The sequence below is a fragment of the Marmota monax genome, unplaced genomic scaffold (genome assembly GCF_021218885.2).
Source record: "Marmota monax isolate L192 unplaced genomic scaffold, Marmota_monax_Labrador192_F-V1.1 WCK01_AAM20220418_F8-fsc00237, whole genome shotgun sequence".
Classification (NCBI taxonomy): Eukaryota; Metazoa; Chordata; class Mammalia; order Rodentia; family Sciuridae; genus Marmota; species Marmota monax.
The window spans coordinates 90,944-115,228 of record NW_026694627.1 but is presented as its reverse complement, the minus strand read 5'-3'; the positions used below and the strand labels follow the sequence as shown (position 1 = coordinate 115,228).

General features: G+C 56.3%; 2 protein-coding genes across 9 annotated transcripts in view; one reads left to right on the top strand and one right to left on the bottom strand.

Annotated features, from left to right (window-relative positions):
* Window positions 1–1,783: 1,783 nt before the first annotated feature.
* Window positions 1,784–14,284, top strand: Ncf1 (neutrophil cytosolic factor 1). Its single transcript, XM_046422727.2, has 11 exons — window positions 1,784–1,932; window positions 6,436–6,516; window positions 6,877–6,952; window positions 7,070–7,235; window positions 8,209–8,264; window positions 9,581–9,703; window positions 10,016–10,123; window positions 11,074–11,191; window positions 12,295–12,402; window positions 12,786–12,931; window positions 13,176–14,284. The coding sequence occupies exons 1-11, from the start codon at window positions 1,861–1,863 to the stop codon at window positions 13,295–13,297; spliced, it is 1,176 nt and encodes a 391-aa protein (XP_046278683.1). The 5' UTR covers window positions 1,784–1,860; the 3' UTR covers window positions 13,298–14,284.
* A 2,299-nt stretch (window positions 14,285–16,583) lies between these two features.
* The window catches only part of LOC124078095 (general transcription factor II-I repeat domain-containing protein 2B), a 31,456-nt gene continuing 23,754 nt past the window's right edge, over window positions 16,584–24,285 (bottom strand). For 7 of the 8 annotated variants that reach the window (XM_058572210.1, XM_046422721.2, XM_046422722.2 and 4 more), the window contains 5 exons: window positions 22,727–22,804; window positions 21,832–21,915; window positions 20,901–21,084; window positions 20,588–20,616; window positions 16,584–18,405 (listed from right to left, as the gene is read on the bottom strand). In XM_058572210.1, coding sequence (XP_058428193.1) covers window positions 16,802–18,405; window positions 20,588–20,616; window positions 20,901–21,084; window positions 21,832–21,915; window positions 22,727–22,804 — 1,979 coding nt within the window. In that variant the 3' untranslated portion in view covers window positions 16,584–16,801. The remainder of the gene's footprint in view (window positions 18,406–20,587; window positions 20,617–20,900; window positions 21,085–21,831; window positions 21,916–22,726; window positions 22,805–24,285) is intronic. The other variant, XM_058572211.1, reaches the window with a different exon arrangement.

The window sequence follows — 24,285 nt, the reverse complement described above, 5'->3', positions numbered from 1 at the left end:
TTGTGGGGCAGGGAAGGGGTTCACCCACTGTACTGGGGCCCGAGCCAGGGCCCAGCATGTCCTCAGCACATACTGTACCACTGGACTACACCCCCGGCCTTCAGTTCCTTAAAAAAATAATAATAATCTGGTCACCAAAGTGCTCCATCCATGCGTTCACATGAATCCCATGTCACCCTGACACAAAGGCCGAGGGCCTGCTCACAGAGGTCACTACAAGGTCAAACGTTCTTGGCACTACCTGGCCGTTGTGCCAGGGGTCACATAGGCACAAGGCCAGGTCTCTGGAGGCTGCAGGAGGGTGGCAACTGAGCCAGGCCTGGTGTCCCCAGGACCCAAAGGCCTGGCCGGGCAGTTACTCAAGAGTAGGAAGCCTGGGGTGGGGAAGGAAGTGCTGAGGCCAGAGGCCACTTGCAGCAGTCCTGTGCCTAGGTCCTTCCAGGCCACGGCACCTGCGACGGGACCAGAGGGGACGCGGAGCTGAGGTGGCAGGAGGAAAGCCACCAGCCTAGGGTCTGCTCAGTCTCCCATTTGTTTTCAACCTTTTTTTGGGGGGGTGGGGTGGGGCAGTAACCAGGGATTGAACCCAGGGGCACTGACCACAGAGCCACGTCCCCAGCCCTATTTTGCATTTTATTCAGAGACAGGTTTCACCGAGCAGCTTAGGGCCTTGCTATTGCTGAGGCTGGCCTTGAACTCACATCCTCCTCCCTTGGCCTCCCCAGCCTCTGGGACTGCAGGCGTGGGCCATGGAACCTGGTTGTTTTCAACCTCTTACTCAAAGTTCAGACAATGAGTTCACTCAGGGAACCAGGATCCCTCTCAAGGAAGGGCGCATTGTCCAGCCCCTGCCGCGGTCCCCGCCCCAGAGCCAGAGGTCACCTGGCTCCCAGCACCTCAGGCTGGCCTAGGTGGTTTCCAGGCCAGGCCTTGAGTGCTGCAGGGGGTGCTGTTGCCTCCCGACCCCTGCGTGCTCCAGGAAGCCGCTCTTCCATGTGGTGGGACCTGCCTACCCAGGTGCCAGGATCCCCAGCACACCCCGAGAAGGGACACAGGAAACCGCTCACAAGGACAGATTCCCTGATCAGAACTTGGGCTTCGCTCAGAGCTGTGCCATACATGTCCTGGCTGTGATGGTCCTGTATGCTCCTCAGGGGGCGTGTCTCACGCGTGCACATGCACTCCAAGGAGAGGCTCAGTCACTCAGCAGCAGGGAGTCATAGCCTGGATACTGCGGGGCCCTCTGGGCGTAGGGGTGGGACCAGAGCCCTTGACAGAGGGGCCAGGGCCTGCCCTCCAGGACGCACGCTCTGGCCAGCAGAGAAGTTAAGTTGGTGACACATCAGGATGGGCACTGGGGACAACAGTAGAGCAGGAAGGTGAGGAGCGAAGCGTCCTGTTCTGCGTGACGTTATCAAGGAAGGCCTCTCGGTGGAGGTGACATTGGCCGACGTGCAGGAAATGAGGATGGGGTCACAGACGTGAGAAGATGAAACCAGGTTGTCACAGTGCCAGGGCCCTGAGGTGGGAGCAGTGGGTGTCCCCAGGAGACAGGCCCTGGGCTGGGCCACGTGGCTGCCGGGCCACCTGTGGGCCTCCTTGGGAGGTCGGGGAGGTCAAGCCATCCTGCTGCGAGTCCCTGGCCCATGCCCTGTGGCTGCCCATCTCTGTCCCCGTCCCCTTCCCCGGGGTTGGAGCTCCAAAAAATTTCCTAGAAACTGAGAGAAGCAGCGAAGCGCTTCCTGCGCCCTCCCCGTCCCCGCCCAGTGGGGACAGTCGCCACCAACTTCCTCTTTCCAGCACATTTAAGGCCCAGCCTGGGCGGCTCCTGGGGAGGCCAAGCCCGCGCCGCTGCCAGCCATGGGGGACACCTTCATCCGCCATGTCGCCCTCCTGGGCTTCGAGAAGCGCTTCGCCCCCAGCCAGCACTACGTGAGTACCCAGCAGCACTGCGTGTGGCCACTTGGTGGGCATGCCTTGGGGGACAGTGATGTCACCTCGCCACACAGGGGCCACCTGGACCGGCGAGGATGGGGTCTCGGGGTCTTGGGCTGGTGGCCATGGTCGGCCAGGTCGCGGTGGACGTGGGCTGTCCTGGCTGCAGTCACTCCCGCCCGCCATTGCTCCGCGGCCTGGCACCCAGTGGTCCCCGGCCAGGCTGTCCCAGCTGCTCCTGGTGTCAGTTACATACAGTCTAACTCCTCAGGGCCACACCAACAGGGGGAGCAAAAATGTCCCCATCCTGCCCAGACATGCCACCCTGTCACTGGATCCCCAAGCCCAGAGGAGTCAGGGAGGTCCCCTGCTTAGTAGATTGTGACACTTGTGTCAGTTTAGCACAGGGGCCAAGACCACGACTCTTCCTCCGGCACCCTCCTCCCCCCCAGCCTCTGAGTCAGATTTTCTGAGTTATCTCCGGGTGGCCTGGAGGCTCCGTATTCCGTTGCCATGAGCTCTAGGTGCCCCATGTTACATGACTACCGTGGCGGCCAGCCAAAGTCAAGGAATCGGTGTTGACAGGCCCCAGGCCCCAGGCCCCAGACTGCGCGCAGGTGTCCTCGGTGTTACAGTGTCTTCAGGCTCAGCACGCCGTCTGACACCAATCAGCCATCACCGTCTTCTTTAATCTGGATCATTCTTTTGGGGGGTGGGGGTGGGGACCAAACCCCGTGCATCGAGGTGGGCACTCGGCCAGCGGAGCAGATCCCCCCGAGCCTTCTTCACGGGTCTTTGTCCTTCTCAACTTTGGCACTTTGGAGAGGGCAGGCCAGGTGCTCTGTGGAATGTCCGTCTGGGTTCATCAAATGCCTCCATGAGATTTGGCCTGGGCAGGGACGTCTTGGAGGCCACTCCAGGCTCCTGCGACCTGGCAGGTGCCTGCAGTTTCAGCTGGTCCCACTTTTGCAGAAGGGACTTTTGGCTCCAGCTCTGGGCTGTCTTCCAAGGTTATCTGTGGTCGAGCTTCTGTTTTCCCCTTTGTCACTGGTAGCCAACCTCTGGAGAGAGTGTCGGAAATGACGAGACTGTCCTGTTCCCGAGGACCCTTGCCCAAACAACTGGAGCCCTCCTGAGAGTGATTTTATAAACCCCCATTCTGTCTGCACTTGACTGTCAAGATCTCCCTCCTCCCTCATTTGTTTGCTCATTTATGTCCACGTGGGCACCTGGTTTCCTGGTTCACCCAGTGGGTTACAACTACTTTCATTACGCAAGTCTCCTTTAGTCCTTTGGGACGGGTTCCAGGACCCTCAGGGGACACCTGAAATTTGGGGACAGTACAGAACCTGACGTGTCCTATATGTACATACCTATGATACAAGGTTTGACATATAAATTAGGCTCAGTGAGAGATTAACATAATAATTAATAATAAGATAAAACAATTAGCCAGGCCGAGTGGTGCAAGCCTGTAGTCCCAGCAACTCCAGAGGCTGAGACAGGAAGATCACAAGTTTGAGGCCAGCCTCGGCATATATAATTTTTGCTTTTTTTTGGTACTGGGGATTGAACCTAGGGCTGCCTAATCGCTGAGCCACATCCCCAGCCCCCTTTTTTATATTTTATTTAGAGACAGGTCTTGCTAAGTTTCTTAGGTCCTCACTAAATGAAAGTTGCCATTTCAATCATCTTTAAGGGCACAGCTCCCAGAGTTGAGCGCACTCTCTTGTTCCCTCTCCCCCGGGGCCACCACCCGTCTGCAGAGGCTTTCGTTATCTCAGGTTGAACCTCCACACAGTAAAGAGCACCTCCTGGTGTCCCGCTCTGGCCCCACAGCCACCACCTACGCCTTGCTGCCTGCCTTTGGCCACCGTGAGGAACCTGGCGTGAGTGGAAGTGTTCGGTCCTACCTCCAGCGCCTGGCTGCCTCCTTCACATGCCGGCCCCCAGGTCCATCTGCTTTGTGACATGGGTCAGAATTTCCTTTTTTTTCATGGTCGAATAACTTTCCATTATGTGCCTGGACCACATTTTGTTTACCCCCATACATATTTTAGACATTTGGGTCCCTTCTATCTCCCTGCTGTTGACATATGAAAGTTCATGTGCAAACACCCATTGAAGCTGGGTTCAGGGTCGTACTGCCGTGCACCTGTGGTCCCAGCTGCTTGGAGACTGAGGCAGGAGGATTGCTTTTTGGAGTCCAGGAGTTCAAGACCAAGCCCGGAGCCTGGGCGACACAGCCAGACCCAGCTCAAAAATCAATAGCAACAGGGGCTGGGGCTCAGGGGTTGAACACCCCAGGTTCAATCCCTGGTATCAAAAAAAAAAAAATTACACACACACACACACACACACACACGTGAATACTTTCCTGTACTGGCTTTATCATCCTGTGTCTTACACTGTTTTTCTTTTTGGTGCCCGGGGATGGAGCCCAGGGCCTCCTGAGGGCTGAACCAGGGCTCCACACCTGAGTGACACCCCATTCCTGTCCATTTTATTTTTGGTGCATTTCAAAGTACATCGCAAACACCGTCGGCTTTGTCCTGGATCCCTCAGCAGGTCACTAACCACAGCTCAGTATTGTAGTTTTTTCTATTTTTTTTTAAATTTTTATTGTTGGTTGTTCAAAACATTACATAGTTCTTGATATATCATATTTCACACTTTGATTCAAGTGGGTTATGAACTCCCATTTTTACCCCGTATACAGATTGCAGAATCAGTTTTTTCTATTTTGATCCCACATTTACATCAAGTGAAATCCACCAATCTCCAAGGTGCCTCTGCTGGGTTTGGAGGGGGCTGGTCTCTGTGTGACCCAAACTGCATCCGGGTCCAGAAGGTGCTTCCCTCCCCATCTCTTCCCACCCCAGTGGCCGTCCCTGTCCTTACTTCCTGCCCTTCCCGGCAGCCCTGCTGATGCAGGACGTCCTGGATGTGGGATCAGACAGCCAGCGGTGGCCTTTCGTGCCTGGCACAGTGACTTGCAGACCCCGCCACGCTGTGACACGCATCATTGATTTGCTCCTTGGCACGCTGAAGAATGTCCTCCTAACGTTTTGCCGAGTTGTGTTTTTATACTGAATTGTTTTGTGAATGGTTTTATGGAGCTGTAACTCACAGGCCACCCAATCCAACGGTTTCAAGTGTGTTCGCAGTTGTGCAATCGTTGCCCAAGTCAACTTGAAATCTCTCCGCCACACCTCCCTCCAGAAAAGACTGCACCTGTTGGCAGCCACTCCCCACAGCCCAGCCCCAGCGACCATACACGCCTCTCCTGTCTGTCTCTCTGGATCTGTCTGGTCTGGACATTTCGTAGGAATGCAGTTGTATGTCATCTTACTGAGTTCTTCCATGGCTGGGGCACGCCCCTTTTCGTTCCCAACTTCGTGTGACACCCACACCAGCTTTAGGGGTGAGGGCCTACTTTTCTCTCTAATTTATACGATGAGGAATCTGAATTAATGTCAGAGACACTCTATCTGTTCATTTGTCATTACTATAACAAAATGCCTGAGCCTGGGTAGTTAGGAAGAAGAGGGATTAGCTGAGCTCTCAGGTGAGGAGGCTGAAAGTCCAAACATCTTGGCGTAGGCTCTGGGGAGGGTGTCATGGCAGATGGCACCACAGTGGTTGCAGCACAAGAGAGAGGAGAGAGGTCTTATGGCAGGACAAGAAGCCGGAGAGCTACCTCAGTCTTACAAGAACTAATCAAAAGGTCCCACAAGAACCATCTTCACCCTTCCCCAGGGCAGCACCCCAGTGCCTACTCCCTCCTACGAGCCTCCACCTCTTAAGGGTCCCACCAGCTCCTGACACCCCACACTGGGGACTAAGTTCCCAACGAATGAGCCCTCGGGGACAGGCCACATCCAAACCCCAATGGGAGCTCCCGTCTTGCCTCACGGGTCAGTAGCTTCTCGTCACTGTGACCAAGAGGAGGAAAGGTTTATTTGGGGCTCCTGGTTTCGGAGGTTCGGTCCCCGATTGGCAGACTCCATGACCCTCGTCCTGGGGTGAGGCAGCCCATCGTGGCAGAAAGACGCGGCAGAGCCAAGCCGCTGCGCTCCTGGCGCTGGGAAGCAGGGCAGAAACCAAAGAGAGCCAGGGACAGGACATGGTCCCCAGGGGCGTGGCCCAGGGACCCGCTCCCAGCCGTTCCCGACAGCCTGCAGTTCCCTCCAACAGGGGACTCCATCCAGCTGTCGGGTCAGTCCACCGAGGACATCAGGGCCCTTGTGATCCAATTGCTCCACCCCAGGACAGTGCTGCATGGGGACCAAGCTTTCTGCCTGGGATTTGGGGGAATATTCCGGAACATTCCCGGTCCCAGCGCTGGAGAGTGACACTCCTCTGTCCACGAGGCTGTGCTTCTGTGGCCCAGGCCCCCCACTCCAGGGCGCCCACACCCCAACCTTTAGCTTCCTCAGCGGCTCACGGCAGCCCCATCCGGGAGGCTGAGTGAGGTGACTGTCCCCATCGTCCCTGCAGGTGTACATGTTCCTGGTGAAGTGGCAGGACCTGTCCGAGAAGGTGGTGTACCGGCGCTTCACCGAGATCTATGAGTTTCACGTGAGTGTGGGGTGGGCAGGGGACACCGACCCGCCCGCCGTCCTGGGGAACCTCGGAACCCAGGTCCCCGGCCCACAGTTTGGGGTGCCGTATTTAACTTTCAAGAAGTGTTAGCCACCATGTGTCCCCACTGCTGGGAGCACTCACAGCACGGGCAGGGTGGGTGGGAGAGGGAAGAAGGAGGGGTGGAGGCCGCACGGCCAGGTGCTCTGACTAGGGCCAACACAGCCGGGGGGGAGGGAAAGGATTCCCTGGTGACCTGGGTGAGGGAGGGCGAGGAGGAGGGATCCAGGCCTGGACGTCCCTGGCCCGAGGGGTCCAAGGGGGCCAGGTCCTCGGCATCTTCCCTTCTTCTTCTAGAAATTGTTAAAAGAAATGTTCCCCATTGAGGCCGGAGAGATCAACCCCGAGAGCAGGATCATCCCCCACCTCCCAGGTGAGGGTGCTGGCCACCTCCCAGCCCCTGCCCCCCTCCACGGCCCCTGCCTGCACTCCCCTTGGACTTGACCTTGTGGGTGTGCTCACCCCTTTGGTCTCTCGCCCCTCCGGCCAGCTCCCAGGTGGTTTGACGGCCAGCGGGCGGCGGAGAGCCGCCAGGGCACGCTCACCGAGTACTGCAACGCACTCATGGGGCTGCCCGCCAAGATCTCCCGCTGCCCACACCTCCTGGACTTCTTCAAGGTGCGCCCGGATGACCTCAAGCTCCCCTCGGACAGCCAGTAAGTGGCCGTCTCCGCCCACCAGGCAGGAGCGGGAAGGAGGGAGTGGGCCTGGAGGGCAGTGGGACCTGCCTCGTTTTACAGACAAGAAGCCCCAAGCTCAGAGAGGGCAAATGACTTGTCTCAGTCACACAGCTGGAAAGGAGGAGGCAGGTGCCAACCCAGGTGGTGTCATCTGGCCTGGGACTCCTCTGAGCCCCTGGTGCTGAGGGAAGCCCAAAGTTCTGGGTCTCGTCCTGACCCTGCAGCCTTCTGCCTGTGGACCAGGAGTGGCCCCTCCGCCCTCTGAATGCATCCGTGATGGGGGGTGAGGACGGAGGGATGGGTGTCATGCCAGGTGCAGTGACAGCATATCTCCAGTGTCCTTCAGGGACACGGGGTGGGCCTCTGCTGGCTGCTGAGAGGGTCTTGGGCTCCTGTACCCAGGCCCTGCATGGAGCCACCTGGGAGGCTGAGTGAGTTCCAAGCAGCTGGGGCGAGGGGCCTCTACCAGTCTCTCTCTGATCACCAAACTCAGGGACGGGCCTGGAGGACAGGTCTGTCCCTAAAGGGAGGCAGAGCCTGATGGCACCGCCCCAGACTGTACTTGTTGACCTTGAACTTGCGGCTTGGTCCAAGGGAGGACAGCTCCATGGTGGGAGGAGGTGGTAGGAACAAGGAGGCTCTTGAGGCCCCAGGGGAAGGGCACTTGCAGCCACCAGTGTGTGGGGTCACCCAGCCGGGAGAGGAGGGCCTCTGCCTCCCTGGGGCTGCGGGGGGCTGCCAGCCCTCTGCGCGCCCCTCCCTTGGGCTGGCCCAGCAGAAGCCCTGGTGGTTCCCCAAGGCCTCCCTCCCGGATCTAGCCTCTATTGTTCCCTGCATTGACAATTCCCCTCATTTCTTAGCTCCTGGGAAGTCCTCCTGCAGGTCTGCCCAGAGCCTTCCCTTCCCCAGTGGGAGGCCCAGGGTCTGACCCAGGCTGTTCTCTGCTTAGGGTGAAGAAGCCAGAGACATACCTGATGCCCAAAGATGGCAAGAGTAACGCGGCAGGTGAGAAGGCGGGGTTGGGAGCAGGGGTACCTGGGTACTGCCCAGGTGGTCAGGGACCCAGAGCTTGGGGCCGGCAGGGCAGACAGCAGCTGGGGAGAGCGGGCTGTGCGGGCTCGTGTTGTCTCACGGAAGAGTTGGGTCTCTGGGGGACACTGTGCAGGTGGTGGTGTGTCTCCACCCCGTGGCTGCAGAGCCCCGCACAGCCCCTGCTCCCAGCAGCCTGGGGGACACGTGTGACTGAGTGAATGAACAGGTGTTGGGAGCCAAAGTGGCCTTCAGGGGTGACACAAGGGTGTGTGACTGTTTCTAGTCTGGATTGTCGAGTGGGGGTGGGGGAGGGGTGGCGGTGATGGCATTGCCTACAGTCCCAGCACGGGAGGTGGCCAAGGCAGGGGGCACATGTGAGCTCGGGTGTTCAAGGACAGCCTGGGCAATGTGATGAGATCCCGTCTTGAAAGAAAGAAAAAGAGAAAAGAATGCCAGCTAGGTCACCACCTCTGTAGGGACAGGAGGTGGGAACGGCTGTGCCATTGAGTCTGACGTGACTTCAGACTCCTGCCCGGGCCACCCATCTGTGCAGTGGGATTTGGGCTCCCGAGCGTGGCCCTGGCAGCTCAGCTGCAGAGCATCCTCAGCCGAGCGAGGCCTTCATGAGGCCCGGAGACCAGTGGTGCCTGTTGGCTGTGACACGAGGCACTGCGGCTGGAGGGACATGCACAGCAGGAGTGGACTTTCTCCCGGTTCCGAGGCTGGAGGCCCAGGGTCAAGGGGCTGGCAGGCTGGTCTCCTGGGGGCTCAGTGTAGCTTGCTGGGCCCCCTCGGGTCTTCCCTGGGCTCCCTACACATCCGGCCATCTTTCCTTGCAAGGACGCGGGTGGACTGCGGCAGGTCCACCCTGTGGCCTCATTTTAGTTTGGCCCCATGTCCACACGTCACATTCTGAGGCCCAGGGTTAGAATTTGGGGGAGGACTGGGCTCATAGCAAGCAGCAGCAGGGGCAGCGTCTGGGGCTGGCTGATGTGGGGACTGAAGTCCCTGCAGAGGCACCTGACCTGCAAGGTCCCGGGGACCCCAGCGGATCCTGGTTCATGCTGGAGAAGGCCACTGGGGGCCACCTCAGCAGCTGAGAAGGGCCCCGGGGGATGGACCAGTGTCGGGAAGGCGGGTCCCTGGGTGACGCAGGGCTGCCGGGCTCTCTGCCCACCTCCACCCACCCGGTAGCCTGGCATTGAGGGGTGGGGGGCGGACCGTGCGGCGCTGGTGACCTGCGCGGAGGACACCTTCCCTGCTCCTCACTCTGCCCTCCCCTGCCCCAGATATCACGGGCCCCATCATCCTGCAGACGTACCGGGCCATCGCCGACCACGGGAAGAACTCGGCCTCGGAGATGGCCGTGGCCACCGGGGACATCGTGGAGGTCGTGGAGAAGAGCGAGAGCGGTCAGCTCCCCACCCTGCTGCAGGCCTCAGGCCCCGCAGCCACCACCCCACCAAGGCCAGGCAGCCTGGCGCCCCCGGGCCTGGCCCACAGGCAGGGGCCATGTCCACGCGTGTGTTCCACGGGGGGCCACAGGGGCCATATACGGGGGACACAGCTCATTTGAAGGGGGCTTGGTGCTGTCACGCGGAGCCTGTGGGCATGGAGGTGACACTGTGGGATCTGTGCACTGGGTGTCTGTGGGTCTGTGTCCTCACCCTGATAGCTGAGGCAGGTTGTGTTCCCACCTCTACCTCCCCATGTCCCTGGCGCAGGCTGGTGGTTCTGCCAAATGAAGGCCAAGCGTGGCTGGGTGCCAGCGTCCTTCCTGGAGCCCCTGGACAGTCCTGATGAGGCAGAGGATCCAGAGCCCAACTATGCAGGTGACCCCGCCCTGCCAGGCCAAGGGACTGCCAGAGGAAGGGGTGGGAGGGCCTGGGATGTGCAGAGGCCAGTGTGACTGCTTTGGGTTTGGGCCCGATTGCCAGGTGGGCAGAGGCTGAGGCCCATCCTCTGGCTTGGGGCCTCGTGGATCATGGTGTCCTCAGTGGAGACAGGGGACCTGGGAGGAGGTCAGCCAGGGTCACAGTGTGGCCGCCTGGGGCTGCCCCAGCAGGAAGACCTGGGGCTTGGGGAGAAGAGCTGCCTGCAGGTGGTGCCACCACTGCCCAGAAGTGGAACCGGGCAGCCCAGGGCCGATAGGGCCGGCAGGGGGTTTGGAGGAGCCAGGATGTTTGGTCATGTTTTAAAGCCCAGGAAGCTCACCATCCGGTGGTGGGTGGGGGTGATTTATGGCTCCTCATTAAAAACTAGAAAAGGGCCGGGCACAGTGGCGCAGGTCTGTAATCCCAGCGACTCCGGAGGCTGAGGCAGGAGGATTGCGAGTTCAAAGCCAGCCTCAGCAACTCAGTGAGACCCTGTCTCTAAATACAATACAAAATACGGCTGGGGATGGGACTCCTGGGTTCAATCCTTGGTACCACCCCCCAAAAAAAACCCCAATGCCTAGCAAAGGCCTGCCGGCCACAGGTGCCAACCCTGGACCAGCGCTGTGCGGTTCTGAGTGCCAAGGGCATGGGTGCTCCCCTACCCACTTTTCACATCTGGGTGCCTGGCCAGGCCTTGGTAGCTATGAGACTCCTCATCTCTGGTGCGGGTGGTGGTGGGTGGGAGGCAGAGGGCTGAAAGCCAGAGTGGACTCCAGCAGTGGGTGGCAGGAGGCACCTGCAAAAGGAGACCAAGAAGGAGCAGGGTGTAGAAGTGAGGACAGGGATAGTGATCCTCATGCTGGGCAGACCCTCACATCATGTCCTGTGGCCCTGTCACCCACCAGGTGAGCCCTACGTCACCATCAAAGCCTATACTGCCGTAGAGGAGGACGAGATGTCTCTGTCCCAGGGGGAAACCATCGAGGTCATTCATAAGCTCCTGGACGGCTGGTGGGTGGTCAGGTAGGACAGCACCTCCCCACTGCAGTGCCTACCTGAATCAGCACTGGCCTGGGCATAACCTGCGTGGGCTCTGAGCTGGCTTGGCTGTGTGACTCTGGGTGAACCACTACCCCTCTCTGGGCTGTTTTCATCACAGTAGCAGGGGCCGGGGGATGAGCTCATCCTGCCTGTCCTGTGGGGTTTACTGTACTGGTCCAAAGGGGTACGAGTCCCTTTGTGACTTAGGGTCTCTTCCTGGCCGATCCACCAGTTTTTCTTCCTCTAGCAGCACAGCTGTTTGTGTCACGTGTGACAAAGGCACAGGTGACCAAGTCATTCCTCTTGCTTTGAAGACTTTCATTGGATTCCTATCCAGGCTTCTCCTAAGGAATGTCAATAGTATTTTTTTTGGTTCTGAGGAAAACAGACTCTCTGGAGCCAGGGGGCCTCCCAGAGCCTGTGTTTTCAGAGCCCTGGGCCACCTGGGTTCGAGGCTGTGGTCACAACAAACATCTGAGCCTGGCCCTGGGCTGGGGGCTCGTTTTGAGGCAGCATTTCTCCAGTTAACACCACCCCAAGAGTCTTCCTGTGAGTCTCTCCCCATCAAGAAGGTTAGGCTTCACCTGGGTCTTCTGTGCTGTGCAGAGTTTTGCTTTCACTCCCAAATCCAGTATTGGGGGTGGAGAGGAAGCCCTACCAGGAACCTGCAGGAACAGCTGGATAGTCCTATGGGGAGAAGCAGGAAAGCCGAGACCCCCGCCTCACAGGATCACGTTCATTTTGAACGGATCACAGGTTTTCACCCAGGGTAAAACCTAAAAGCTGTTTGGAAGAAGGCAGAGAAGAATGTGACTTTCATAGGACACAAAAGGCCATCACCACAAAATGAAACGCTGACCGTACAGTTCTGCAGATGTCCTATAGCGAGCGCCAGACCCTTGGGGGACCAGCACTCTCCACCTAACGTCCTTCCCCTTCCCCGTTGGAAGAAGAGCTGGGGGGGGGGACTGCGCGGCGCGGGTGGGGAAACGGGAGGGGGGGGCCTGGGTTGCCCGCAGCCTCCTAACCCGCCTTCCCGGAGCCCTCCACTTCTGCCAGGGCCTCAAGGGCTGCCTCTGTTGCAGGAAGGAGGATGTCACTGGCTACTTCCCGTCCATGTACCTGCAGAAGTCGGGACAGGACCCGGCCCAGGCCCAGCGCCAGATCAAGGGCCGAGGGGCGCCGCCCCGCAGGTGTGCGAGGATCGTGGGGCTGGGCGGGGCAGGCACGGGGAGGACCGCGGGGACGTGAGGGAGAGGCGACGTCGCTGATGTTCAGTGGCCTTAGGGGTGGTCGGTGAACACGGGGAAGCCCCGGAGGGCTTCCCGGGGAAGGGGAAGGCCAACAAGGTGCGTGGGAGGTGGCCTGGGCTCTGCAGCGGGTCAGGGCTAAGTGTTCATGACCCAGGCAGGTGCATGTCCCCGCCCGGGCCGTGCGGGACCTCCAGCCGCTTCCCGCTCCCTCCAGCCAGTCTTTGGACCCCGGGGCGGGGAGGTGCCCACTAGGTGTCCCTAGCGGCAGGGACGCGGGCGCGGCGGGGCCAGCGTTCTGACGACGCCCCCTCCTGCTGGGCCAGGTCGACCATCCGCAACGCGCACAGTATCCACCAGCGGTCGCGGAAGCGCCTCAGCCAGGACTCCTATCGCCGCAACAGCGTCCGTTTCCTGCAGCAGCGTCGCCGCCTGGCGCAGCCAGGGCCGAAGAGTGCAGGGAGCCCTCGGGGTGAGTGCCGGGCGGCGCGGGCCATGGGCGGGGCAATACGGGGCGGGGCTAGAGGGCGGAGCGAGCTCTACAGGACAGGCGGGACCACGGACTAGAGGCGTGGCCCGAGGGCGCGATAGGCGGGGCGACCCAGGGGGCGGAGCCAAATGGAGCGTGAGGGCGAGAAGGCGGGAGCGGAGGGCGGGCGGAGCCAAGGGCTGGGAGGCGGGGCGGGGCCTCTGACCCGCCTGTGGTCCTCCTGCAGGGGAGAATCCGCAGAGTCAGCGTGCGAAGCCGCAGCCCGCGGTGCCCCCGCGACCCAGCGCCGACCTCATCCTGCACCGCTGCAGCGAGAGCACCAAGAGGAAGCTGGCGTCCGCCGTCTGAGGCGGGGCAGCCATCCCTGTACCCTGTCTGTGTGTGTACATAGCTGGTGTCTGCCGGGGCAGCCCCGGCCCCCTCCCCACGTGGCTGTCCGCCATCTACATGAATGTTGCTTAGAGTGGACCGAGGCTCCGAAGAGATAGGCTCCGCCCCAAGGGTGTTTCTAGGATGAGGAGAGGGGACAGTGAGTTCTGCTGGGTAGAAGTTTCAAGAGCCAAGGGCCCATTGCCTTGGCCTTGGCCAAGAACAGGTCTGCAGAAGGCCAGATGCAAGAGGAACCCTGAGTCCCTCACTGATCTTTTGCCTGTACAGAAACCTCCCGCTCTGACTGTAGTCACAAGCAGAACAGTCCTGAAGGTGGGTGGATGCAGCCCCGCCTCGAGACAGAATAAGGGTTGCAGTCCAGGGTGAAGTGTGCCTATGCAGACCCGGGAAAAAAAAAAAAAGGTGATTTAGGAATGGAGGCTCCTCTGATGATTCCCTGAGACCGGCCCCAGTTAGGAGGGTGTAATGGAAAGCTAAATTCATTAATGAACACGGCCTCACCACTTCCCCAAGCACTGCTGCTGGCCCACGGCCTCCAGATCTCTCCTGGTGGGTCCTTCCCCAAATGCAAAGCCACAGTGGAGCCGAGTGAAGTTGCAAATCTTGCAGAAGATTCTCTTGTCCAGAGGCCATGGGGTGTGTGGAGAGCTGCTCCCCCTACATGGGCAGTGGCTACTTGAGGAGGGGCAAAGCTGGTCCCCTTGGAGATGAGCCTGCACGAAGGACAAATCTTTCTGGAATCATTTGACCATCAAAGGATTGACAGAGGCCTTGGGAAAGCCACCGGAGCCCCTACCTGGTTAGGAATTTTGCATATCTTATTTGCTGGAAAAGTCTGGCTTCAATCACTATCACACGCACTGTGGGAGATCCAACAGCAGCCCCAACCCCTGCTTGTTCAGTCGCTCTCTTATCTTTTTATTAAATATATCTTACTTATTTTCATCCTTTTTAAGTTTCATATTAGACCCCCTAAGTTGAAATCCTGATCAAACATTGACCTCATCTCTTTGGTACTTCTGGGCCCCTCCAAGTGACATGTCAGCAGTAGCATTCTGTGTGTGTGGGGTGGTCAGGGAGTCACCCGAAGGCCCACACCTGCAATCCTGTAAGGGCCCGCTCCAGTCCGGCCTGCACTGTCTGTCGGCCAACAATTTCCTCAAAGCTGAATGTAGTGCTGGCTCATTTCAGCATCTCTAGTTCTGAGAACAACCTGGCAGGTGGGTATTTTATAGATGAGGGAACTGAAGCTGGGAAATAAATGCAGGCGAGTCAGGCCTTGTGGTGGACACTGGGCTAGGGAAGCTGGGGGAGGTGGCCTGGCCCTCATGGCCCTCTGAAGACCGCTAGTCCTGGGGCCTGTGTTGGAGGTGTGACTAGCTCTTTTCTCTGCCCGTCCCCGGATGGGAGGGCAGGGCTTTGAAACAGCCAGCACAGGTCATCCTGGGAACTGACAGAGACTATCAAATCCAGGCCCCAGGTCCTAGGCTGGGCCCCCCTCTCCATCTCCCTGACCCTGTCACTCCAAAGCTCCCATTTGGAGACACCCATCACCATGGCTACTGAAAACCACTCTCCTTCGGTGGCTTCCTTGGTTTAGTCACATGGGTGAGAGACACTGCTGGTCAACAGCCACTGTATCCCAAACCAGGCTCATCCCAACTCACTCCAGGGTAAAGAGGGAATCTGGGGCTTGGGCAGCCCCTTGACTGGGTTAACACAAGACACTTAGGCTGAGCCTGCCATTCCCGCTCTGTCCTCTGATGGGCTCACCACCAGGGAGCCACACAGAAGATGAGGAGGAGCTCAGAGGCTGCAGGACAGACACTCGCTGGGTCTCCATGTCTGGCTCAGTGGCTGCGTGGAAATGAAGAACAGAGACTCCGGCCTCACTGGGACTTGAATCCTGATGACTCTCTCAGGGCTGTGTGACCTTGGCAAGCCATTCAACCACTCTCAGCCTCTTGCCCGTCCATAAAATGAGGGTTGGTTGATCTTTCCCTGCCTCAGCCCTCACCCCTGATCCAGTGTTAACATCTGCTCAGCTGCACAGGAGCTGGGCCTCCCACTGGCCCCCAGTAGAGACCAGTCCTTCCTGCATTCCTTCCCCAGGAAGTCAGCCTCTGGGCCTGCACACCCAGCCACACCCTGTGTCAGTTGTGGAAGAGGAAGAGCCGGGTGGGACTATTTTCCCCTGAGGACAGGCACTGAGTTCCATTGCGAGCAGGTGCAGTGTGGGGCGTGGTCTCTCCTTCCAGCTCCTGCCTTGTCTCTGTCAAAGCCCGATCTGCACAGCTTCCCCAGGCGGCCATCAGGCTGGGGGCTCCCCTTACTCAAGTGCCTTCCTCCGGATCTGGAGAGTTCTGATTTTGGGGTTGCTAATTCCAGTGATTAATAGAGACTCTGGACACAGATGCACGCCTACCTACCTAACTGACTTCGAAGATCAACGCCAGGAGGAAAATGCTGTAAAGGAAAGGTGGTCACCCGGTTAACAGATGGACCTGGAGGATCGTGGAGAGCTGGATAAAATGCTACCCCAATGTTCAACCTACTGACCTCAGTCTCCCAATTATGGTCATATAAGTGGACACTGTTATTTTTAGAAAATGTTCCCTGAAGTATTTAGGGATAAATGATGTATATAACCTTTTCTCAAAAGGCTTAGTTAAAAATGCGTGTTTGTGCAGGCACAGTCACTCCTCCTGCTGACAGGCACCGATTGTAGATGAGCGGGAGGGGGGGACCCCGCGCTGAGAGGCTCACTGTGGGCTGCCGCTAATGTGGGTGCAAGAGTGTTCTTCATGCTATTTTTATTTTTGAAACTTTTCCATAAATCTGAAATTATTCAAAATAAAGTTCTTTTTTTTTTCTTAAAAAAAAAAAAACAACCTCCAAAACTCAGCTTATTTTGCCTTGGCTATGGGTGTTACTGGTTTGGAGAGTTTCCATTTTAAGCCTGACCTTTCTTGCTTCACAGAGGCAGAACTTCACAGGAGGGCTCTACTCTGTAATTAGGTCACCAGCCGACCTCCTGACGCCTGGGAATGTGTCAGGCCACGTGGGACACCATGCAAACAGGCAGGATGACCAGTGGGTGTGCAAATAGCCTCAGCAGGTCACCCATTCCTCTACCTGTTGACTCTCTGAGGCTTGGAGATGCCGACCACAGTGCCTGGGGGGAGGGGCGGGTCAGGCCCATGGGTGAAGCAGGCCAGGCCGGTGGAGTCACTGAGCAGAAAAATACAGTAAAACTTGGTTGACTTTTACTCAACTACAGGGAAGCATAAAATGCCGTACAAACAGGTATGATGCTGCAAATTACACTTCCATTTCAAAGTGGAAAAGAAAAAAACCTGGAATAATCAAAATGCTTAATAGTTCACGTCCTCGTCTTCCAGTCCCGGGCCAGGGACATCCTAAGCTTCCTGCCGTGGGGCCTGGCCGGCAGCTGTCCCTTCGTCACGAAGCCACGTGGAGCCCGGGGTCCCACTGTGAGCCCTTCAGCTGGGAGCAGTGCTTGGTCTTGCTCAGCTTCATGATGGAGAAGAGCTGCTCGCAGACGTAGGTGCTGCCGAACATGGAGAGGACCCTGGCGCAGTGGCTGCGGTACCTGGGGTAGCTGCTCCAGAGGTGCCTGTAGAACTCGGGGACGCCCACCTCGTCGTACTTGGCCTTCAGCGCCGAGTTACACTGCAGGTCGATCACCTCCAGCTGCAGCTCTTCGCGCACGCTCTCAATCCCGGTGGAGAACGGGGCGCTGAAGAGCCTCAGCTCGCTCTCGTAGCGCTCGAAGTCGGACAGTCGTTTCTGGAATTCCGTCTTCAGCTCCGCGATCCTGGGGACGTAGTTGAGGCCGTCGCCTTGGTGTCTGGCCACCGACTTCAGCGTGGGGAAGTGGGCCAGGTTGTTCCTGGCTAGGTGCGTCTCCCAGAGGCACAGCTTGGCCAGGAAGGCGCGCAGCAGGTCGTACATCTGCGTGACGACTTGCGAATGGCCCTGGAGGGAGATGTTCAGGGTGTTCAGGTGCATGGTTACGTCCACCAGGAAGGCCAGGTCCCGGATCCAGTCTTTGGAGCTCAGCTGGGGCACCGGCTTCCCTCGGGAGGACATGAAGGAGTCGATTTCCTCCAGAGACTCAAAGAACCTCTTGAGCACCAGCCCGCGGCTGAGCCACTTAATGCCGGTGTGGTAGAGGAGGCTGCCGTACTGGCTGTCCAGCTCGTAGAGCAGCGTGGTGAACTCGCCGTGGTTCAGCCCCCGGGAGCAGACCCAGTTCACCGAGTCCACCACCACATCCATGACGTGGTCCATCTTTAGCTTCTGGGCACAGACGGACTCTGGGTGGATGATGCAGCGGACGGATTTCAGATCCGAGCCCTTGCACAGCGTGGCCACCTTGGATTTCAGTTTGGTGATGAGGCCGCTGTTGGCATCGACCATGGCGGGGGTGCCCGTGGAGGCCACGCTCACTAGTTTCGACCAGTCGATGTTGAACTTCTTGAGAGTCTTCTCCACGCGCGAGAAGACCTCATTGGCGGACTTGGTGCCCGTCATGGGCACCGTATCCAGGAGCTCCTCGGACACGTCGAAGCCGGCGTCCACGCCGCGGATGAAAATGGCCAGCTGGGTGGTGTTGTTGATGTCCGTGATCTCGTCGATGGCCAGGGAGTAGGCCACGAACGAGCGCAGCTTCTCACGCAGCTTCTCCCACAAGCTGCCGGCCACGTCCTCGGCGGGCTGCTCGGTCGCACTGTCGGGGCGCCCCGCGCTGGGCAGCGTCTGCTTCTGCTCTGGGGCGCCGGCCTCAGGGGAGCCCAGGAGGTACCTGCGCAGCCCCCTCTTGAGCTCGCGGAGCTTCTGGTCGCGCATGTGCTCCGTGTACTGGTCGTAGTGCTTGCTGTGGTTGGTCTGGTAGTGTCTCCGCAGGTTGTACTCCTTGGACACCGACATGCTCTGCTTGCAGATGAGGCACGTGGGGATGCTCTGCTCCTCCACGAAGAAGTAGGCGCGCTCCCACTTCTCCTGGAACACGCGGCCCTCCTGGTCGATCTTCCGCTTTCCCACTTCCCGGGAGGCGCGGGGGAAAAAGAAAACTAGGTCACCCTTTGACTTCGTGGTACCACTGGGATCAAAGCACGATGGTGAACCGAGGGACACAGGGGCTGGGGCGGGAATGGCCCCTGCAGAGGGGACGTGCACACTGCTGCCCAGTGGATACCGCCTGCTGTGGCGGGAGGGTCACGTCTCAAGAAAACGTGGGGATGGGTTTTTGTGAAACTTTGTGTGTGGCGTTAAGGATGAAATACGGCCTCGGGTTCCACCCGCGCTGCACTATGACCTATAACTTCCATTTTAAAAGGTAGATGGGGCTGGGGCAGGGGCAAGGGCAGGGGCAGAGGCTGGGGTGGGACTGGGGCTGGGCTGGGGGAGGGGTTGGGGCGGGGCAGGGGCAGGGGCAGGGGCTGGGGCTGGGTCAGGGGCTGGGTCAGGGTCAGGGGCAGGGGCAGGGGCTGGGGCTGGGGCTGGGGCTGGGGCTGGGGCTGGGCTGGGGGAGGGGTTGGGGCGGGGCAGGGGCAGGGGCAGGGGCTGGGGCTGGGGCTGGGTCAGGGGCTGGGTCAGGGTCAGGGGCAGGGGCAGGGGCTGGGGCTGGGGCTGGGCTGGCATGCGTGAGACACTGGGCTGGATCCTCAGCACCCGTAAAAATAAACAAATGAAATAAAGGCAGGCTGCCCATCAGTAAATACAAAACAAAACAAAACATAAAAAGGCATATGGGCCAAAAAAAGGGAGCTGGGGAGGAGCTGTGGTAGAGGGCAGGCTTAGCACGTGTGAGACCCTGGGTTCACTCCCCGGCACCACACACACACACACACAAAATCTTTGTTCAGAGCATAGCTGTGTTTGTTATATCTGCTTCAAACAGGATGAACTGGAGTGTTATGTCTACATTTTAACCTTTTTGTAGTGCTGGGGATTGAACCAGGGATGATTTACCATTGAGCTGCGTCCCCAGTTCTTTTTGAGACAGGATCCTGCTAAGTTGCTAAGGGATCTTGCTAAGTTGCTAAGGCTGACCTCAAATTTGCAATCCTCCTGCTCACCCTCCCAAATTGCTGGGATCACAGATGTGCCCCACGACAAGTGGCCCATTTATTATTATTATTATTATTTTTAATACAAGGTTTTGCTAAATTGCTAAGGCTGACCTTGATCTTGTGATCCTCCTGCTACAGCCTCCCAAGTAGCTGGGATTAGGGGCACGTGCCACTGTGCCTTCTTGTTTGCATTTCAACATATGCTTTCTCATTTGAACCCCAAGAGAACTTTGAAGTAAGGAGCAGTGAGTGCAGAAGGCCGTTTACCAGACCGCCCCAGACCTGCAGAGCTCATGCATGCACATCTGTTCCCTGTGTTGGTGTTTAGATCTAGGAGCCTGGCCCTGGGCAGGTCAGCAAGGTGCTTCCAGAGGGTACAAGGGAAGGGTTCACTGATGGAAGCCCAGCAAGTTACAGGACAGAAATCAAGTGTTGGTGGCTTTGGGCTGGGGACGGAGAGGGGAAATGACTGAAAGTGGGAGGGACGCATGTGCTGGGGGATGAGGGGGACGTTTTGATGTTGGGTGTGGTGACCTTCACACAACTCTGGAGATGCACCCAAAGTGGTGGAGCCTCGCCTCTGAATGCTCCTGTGGGAGAGCAGCAGCAGCTCAGCTGTCAACGTGAGGGATGAAGGAATTCCCTTAATACAAGTGGATTTTGGGGTGGTGCTGGGGTCTGAAGCCAGGGCCTTGCACAGCCTGGGAAGGTGCTTGACCACTGAGTCCACCTGATGGAGTGTAAATGGTTCCTCAGTAAAGCGAGGACATCTTTTGGCCACCAGATGAGTTTAAGGAATAGGAACATTTAAACACACGGCCTAGTTTTCAAATTTTAAATCAGGAGGCTCCCTAGTGACTGGAGAGCTTGGGAATATCACTATACCTCCTGCTTGATCACCCTATAGGACACTGACTTCCCTGCCAGGGCTGCAGGGGACATTAAAAATATTTAGCAAGTAGGGCTGGGGTCCCATGCGCCGGGATGCAAACACACAAAAAATTTAAGCACCAGCGTCTAGAAGCTTGTGCCAGGAAAAGTGAAGTATGGATCCAAGTCTCCAGCCTCCAAAAGCAAAGGCCCCACGTGAGTCTTTGCCACCAGGCCAGGGCACCCCAGGCACGACACGTCCCCTCACGCAGACACTCACCATTGCTGAGCTCGAGGCCTGGAAGCGGTCTGGAGAGAGAGAGAGAGAGAGAGAGAGAGAGAGAGAGAGAGAGAGTGAAGGCCATGGAGCTCGCAGTCCCCCATTAGAGTGCAGCCCGGGCAGAGGGCGGGAAGCTGAGGTGGGCAGCAGGCCAGGGCGGGGAGGCTGGTGCGTGCTCACACCTCAAAGAGCTGGTGGCAAGATGCCAGCCTGGCCTGGAATCCCGGCAGCCCCCGGGCCATCCTCGGGCAGAGCTCCCTGGGCTGCCCCTTGGGTCCCGCACAGTCCCTGCCACGCTGGGGACTCTGCTCACCTAATGACTGTGAATTTGATGAAGTCTGCAGCCTCCAAGATCCTTCTCATGGAGGTGATCTCCAGGTAGCCGGGGGCTTTGAACACCACACCCGGGGGCATGCCGTCGATCACCACGCAGCCCGGGTTGAAGGTGATTTTCCTGTAGGGAACTTTCACAGGGAAGTCCACGCCAATCGCTTCACCTGGGACGCGACCAGCAACATAAAAAGCTGAGCCTCACCTACTCTTCCCAAACCATATTTACTCTTTTTTTTTTTGGTGGGGGGTACTGGGGATTGAATGTGGGGGCACTCCAACACCAAGCTGCATCCCTAGTACTTAAAAAAAATATATATTATTTATTTATTTATTTATTTTTTAGATGAGGATGGACACAACACAATGCCTTTATTTTTATGTGCTGCTGAGAATCGAACCCGGGTCCCACCCATGCTAGGGGAGCGCTCTACCGCTGAGCCACAATCCCAGCCCCAGAACTTTTTATTTATTTTTTTAGACAAGGTCTAAATTGCTGAGGCCGGCCTCCAACTTGCAATCCTCCCGTCTCAGCCTCTTCTGTTGCTAGGATTACAGGCATATGCCAAGGTGCCCGGCACCATCCTTTATATTTCTTTATATCCTTTATATGTCAGGATTTAAAACATCCTCCTTGAATGAGATTCTTGGTGACTAGCTATTGCTACTTTATTCTCCAGCAGTACATGGAAAAGCTCTTTGGTTACAAATACACACTGACAGGCTGGGATATAGATCGATGCACAGTGTGCACAGGTCCCTGTTCCCAATCCCCAGCAAACAAAAAAAGACACTGTCAACAACGAAAGAGAATACTGATTCTGATCACAGCTTTTTCACAGATCAATTTCTTATAAGACATTCTTTTAAAAAGAAGCATTTCAAGCATATAAATAGTTGATATAAAAACTTACCAAATTTTCGGCTAAAGAGGTCATTGACTTGTTCTCGTAGCTGTTTAGTCTTTTCAATGCTTGATAATTTTTCTTTCTCGTTATCTAAAAATAATTAAGTAAATAAATAATCCAGGGTTATTAGTGTATTTTTCCCCCAAGAAAGCTGCTGAGAAAATGCCCATTAGCACTTCACCTGATTTATTGATCAGTTTACTTTCACCAGTAATCAGGCATTTTGGAAATTTGTAAATAAAGTCATTACAGACAATAGAGAATTTTCCAGACTATAATCCTGTATAGACACAATCCATACTACTTTTAGGGAATATTTTCAATATCACACAAGAATGTGAACTCTCACTACCACTCTTCAATAATTAGAAATCTTAATTAGTAGAAACTGTAGCCAAAGCAATACAACAAGAAAAAGGAATAAGAGATAGTAGGACCAGAAGTCACTATTTCTCAATGTTAACATTTTATTCTATTTGATTTTAAATAACTAAAACAATCACATGGTTTAAATTGTATGCTATTCTAAAATAACATATAGAAATCCCTACCTCAGCTCTCAGTTTCTTACCCTAGAGGAACTATCTTATTAGATTCTTTGCTATCTTTCCAGATACATATTTCAACACATTTAGAACAAAAGATTATTTAATGATGGGCAATAAATAAATTACACCTCTGTAGCCAATTCCAATTCAATGACAGCTGGTACTTGAAGTTCCTACCCTATCCTGGCAAAACTAGAGTCCCAGTAATCATGATAATAGGAGTGCACTTGGTGTGTGGTGACCTACACTATTAAAAATCAACAGCTCCAAAAGACCAACCTGTGTCATAAAACAGTAAATACAGAATGGAAGGTACACTACAAATTATGATAAAGTGAGATCAATGTCCTTACCTGGAATTGCCACCTGTACAATCTTAAGATCTTCAACACCAGCTGCAGAATTCATAATACTGAATGAATTTGTGTTTCCTTAAAAAAGAAATCATAGAAAATAATGCCATTTTGACTCTTTTTTAATATACTTTTTTAAAGTTGTATATGGATGGACACAATAGCCTTATTTTATTTATTTATTTGATGTGGTGTTGAAGATTGAACCCAGTGCCTCAAGGCAGGCAGGTGCCCCATCACTGAGCCACAACTCCAGCCCAACAAGGACTCCCTGAGCTGACCGCTCACCTGCCGTAGAGGCTAGTTTACAACTCGGTCTCCACAGACCATGAGTCACCAGCATGATCCTTGTCAGACAGAGGACAAGAGCCCACGTACAGATGGACTTCCCAGTGCTCCAACCCTCCACAGATGCATGCTCAATAGGGGCTAAGTTATTCAGCAAATAACTCAGCCATGGCTAATTCTTATTAAAAACAAACAAACAAAAAACTGCAAGCACCTCCTGTCTGTCTAGCATGTGCTGAGGCCTGTGCTCACTGTGCAGCTTTGATGTCCCCGAGGGCCACAGCCCAGCACACAGCCACCTTGGAGAATGTTTCCCATGGGCCTCCACTTAAGTTAGTGCTGGGAGCTGTGATGCAGCTCAGTGGTCAGCACTTGCTTAGCAAGCACAAGGCCCTGAGTTCTGCCCCCATTGAGTGTAAAGAAATGAAAAATAATGAATAAATACGTAAGTGTGGGACTTGGATCTTGACATTCAATTTTGTTCCTTACATTCTTTTTTTTTTTTTAAAATATTTATTTTTTAATTCTCGGCGGACTCATCTTTGTTTGTATGTGGTGCTGAGGCTCGAACCCGGGCCGCATGCATGCCAGGCGAGCTCGCTACCGCTTGAGCCACATCCCCAGCCCCTGTTCCTTACATTCTTAAAAGTACATTAAGGAAAACACCCACATGTCCACCAAAAGGTGTGGGGGCCAACTGTGATGTATCCATGCAATGGAATATTATTCAGCCTTAAAAAAGGAAAGAAGCTAAAAAAATAAAATAAAAAAGTGGGGGAGGGAAAAAGTTTGACACATGGTACCACGTGGATGAACCCTGAGGACAGACATTAGTGACAGCAGACAGACACGCCGCTTAGTCACATTTACATGGGAAATCTAGGGCAGTGAGGTTCAGAGTGAGGGAACCCAAGCTGGAGGCCATGAGGGGCTGGCCAGGGGAATGGGCAGCTGCTTCATGGCGTGTCTTGGGGTGATGGAGAGGTTCCCCTTCTTCCTTTTGAGGTGCTGGGGTGAAACCCAGGGCGTTGAGCATGGTGAGGGCAGTGGATCTCAAGGCACCCGTGGGTAGGAAGCTCGAGGGTCACGTGGACACCTTGCAGTGCCTGAGACTGGGCCCTGCTGATGCTCTGGGTCACCAGCTGACTGTCCTCCCTGCCCAGGGCTGGTGCCACTGTGTGTGGCCTGGCTGTGCTGCCCACAGTGCCCGGGGCCTCTGGGTGGGCTGCCTGGACACGCCCCGTCTCGGTGTCCTCCAGTCTTCCCCTCAA

Excerpts from the sequence above, each read along its gene's own strand:
- Ncf1 (XM_046422727.2), top strand. The coding sequence starts at position 1,861 with ATGGGGGACACCTTCATCCGCCATGTCGCCCTCCTGGGCTTCGAGAAG. Across the intron at positions 7,236-8,208 it reads AAGCTCCCCTCGGACAGCCA|GGTGAAGAAGCCAGAGACAT; the intron begins GTAAGTGGCCGT and ends TTCTCTGCTTAG. Across the intron at positions 11,192-12,294 it reads GACGGCTGGTGGGTGGTCAG|GAAGGAGGATGTCACTGGCT; the intron begins GTAGGACAGCAC and ends CCTCTGTTGCAG.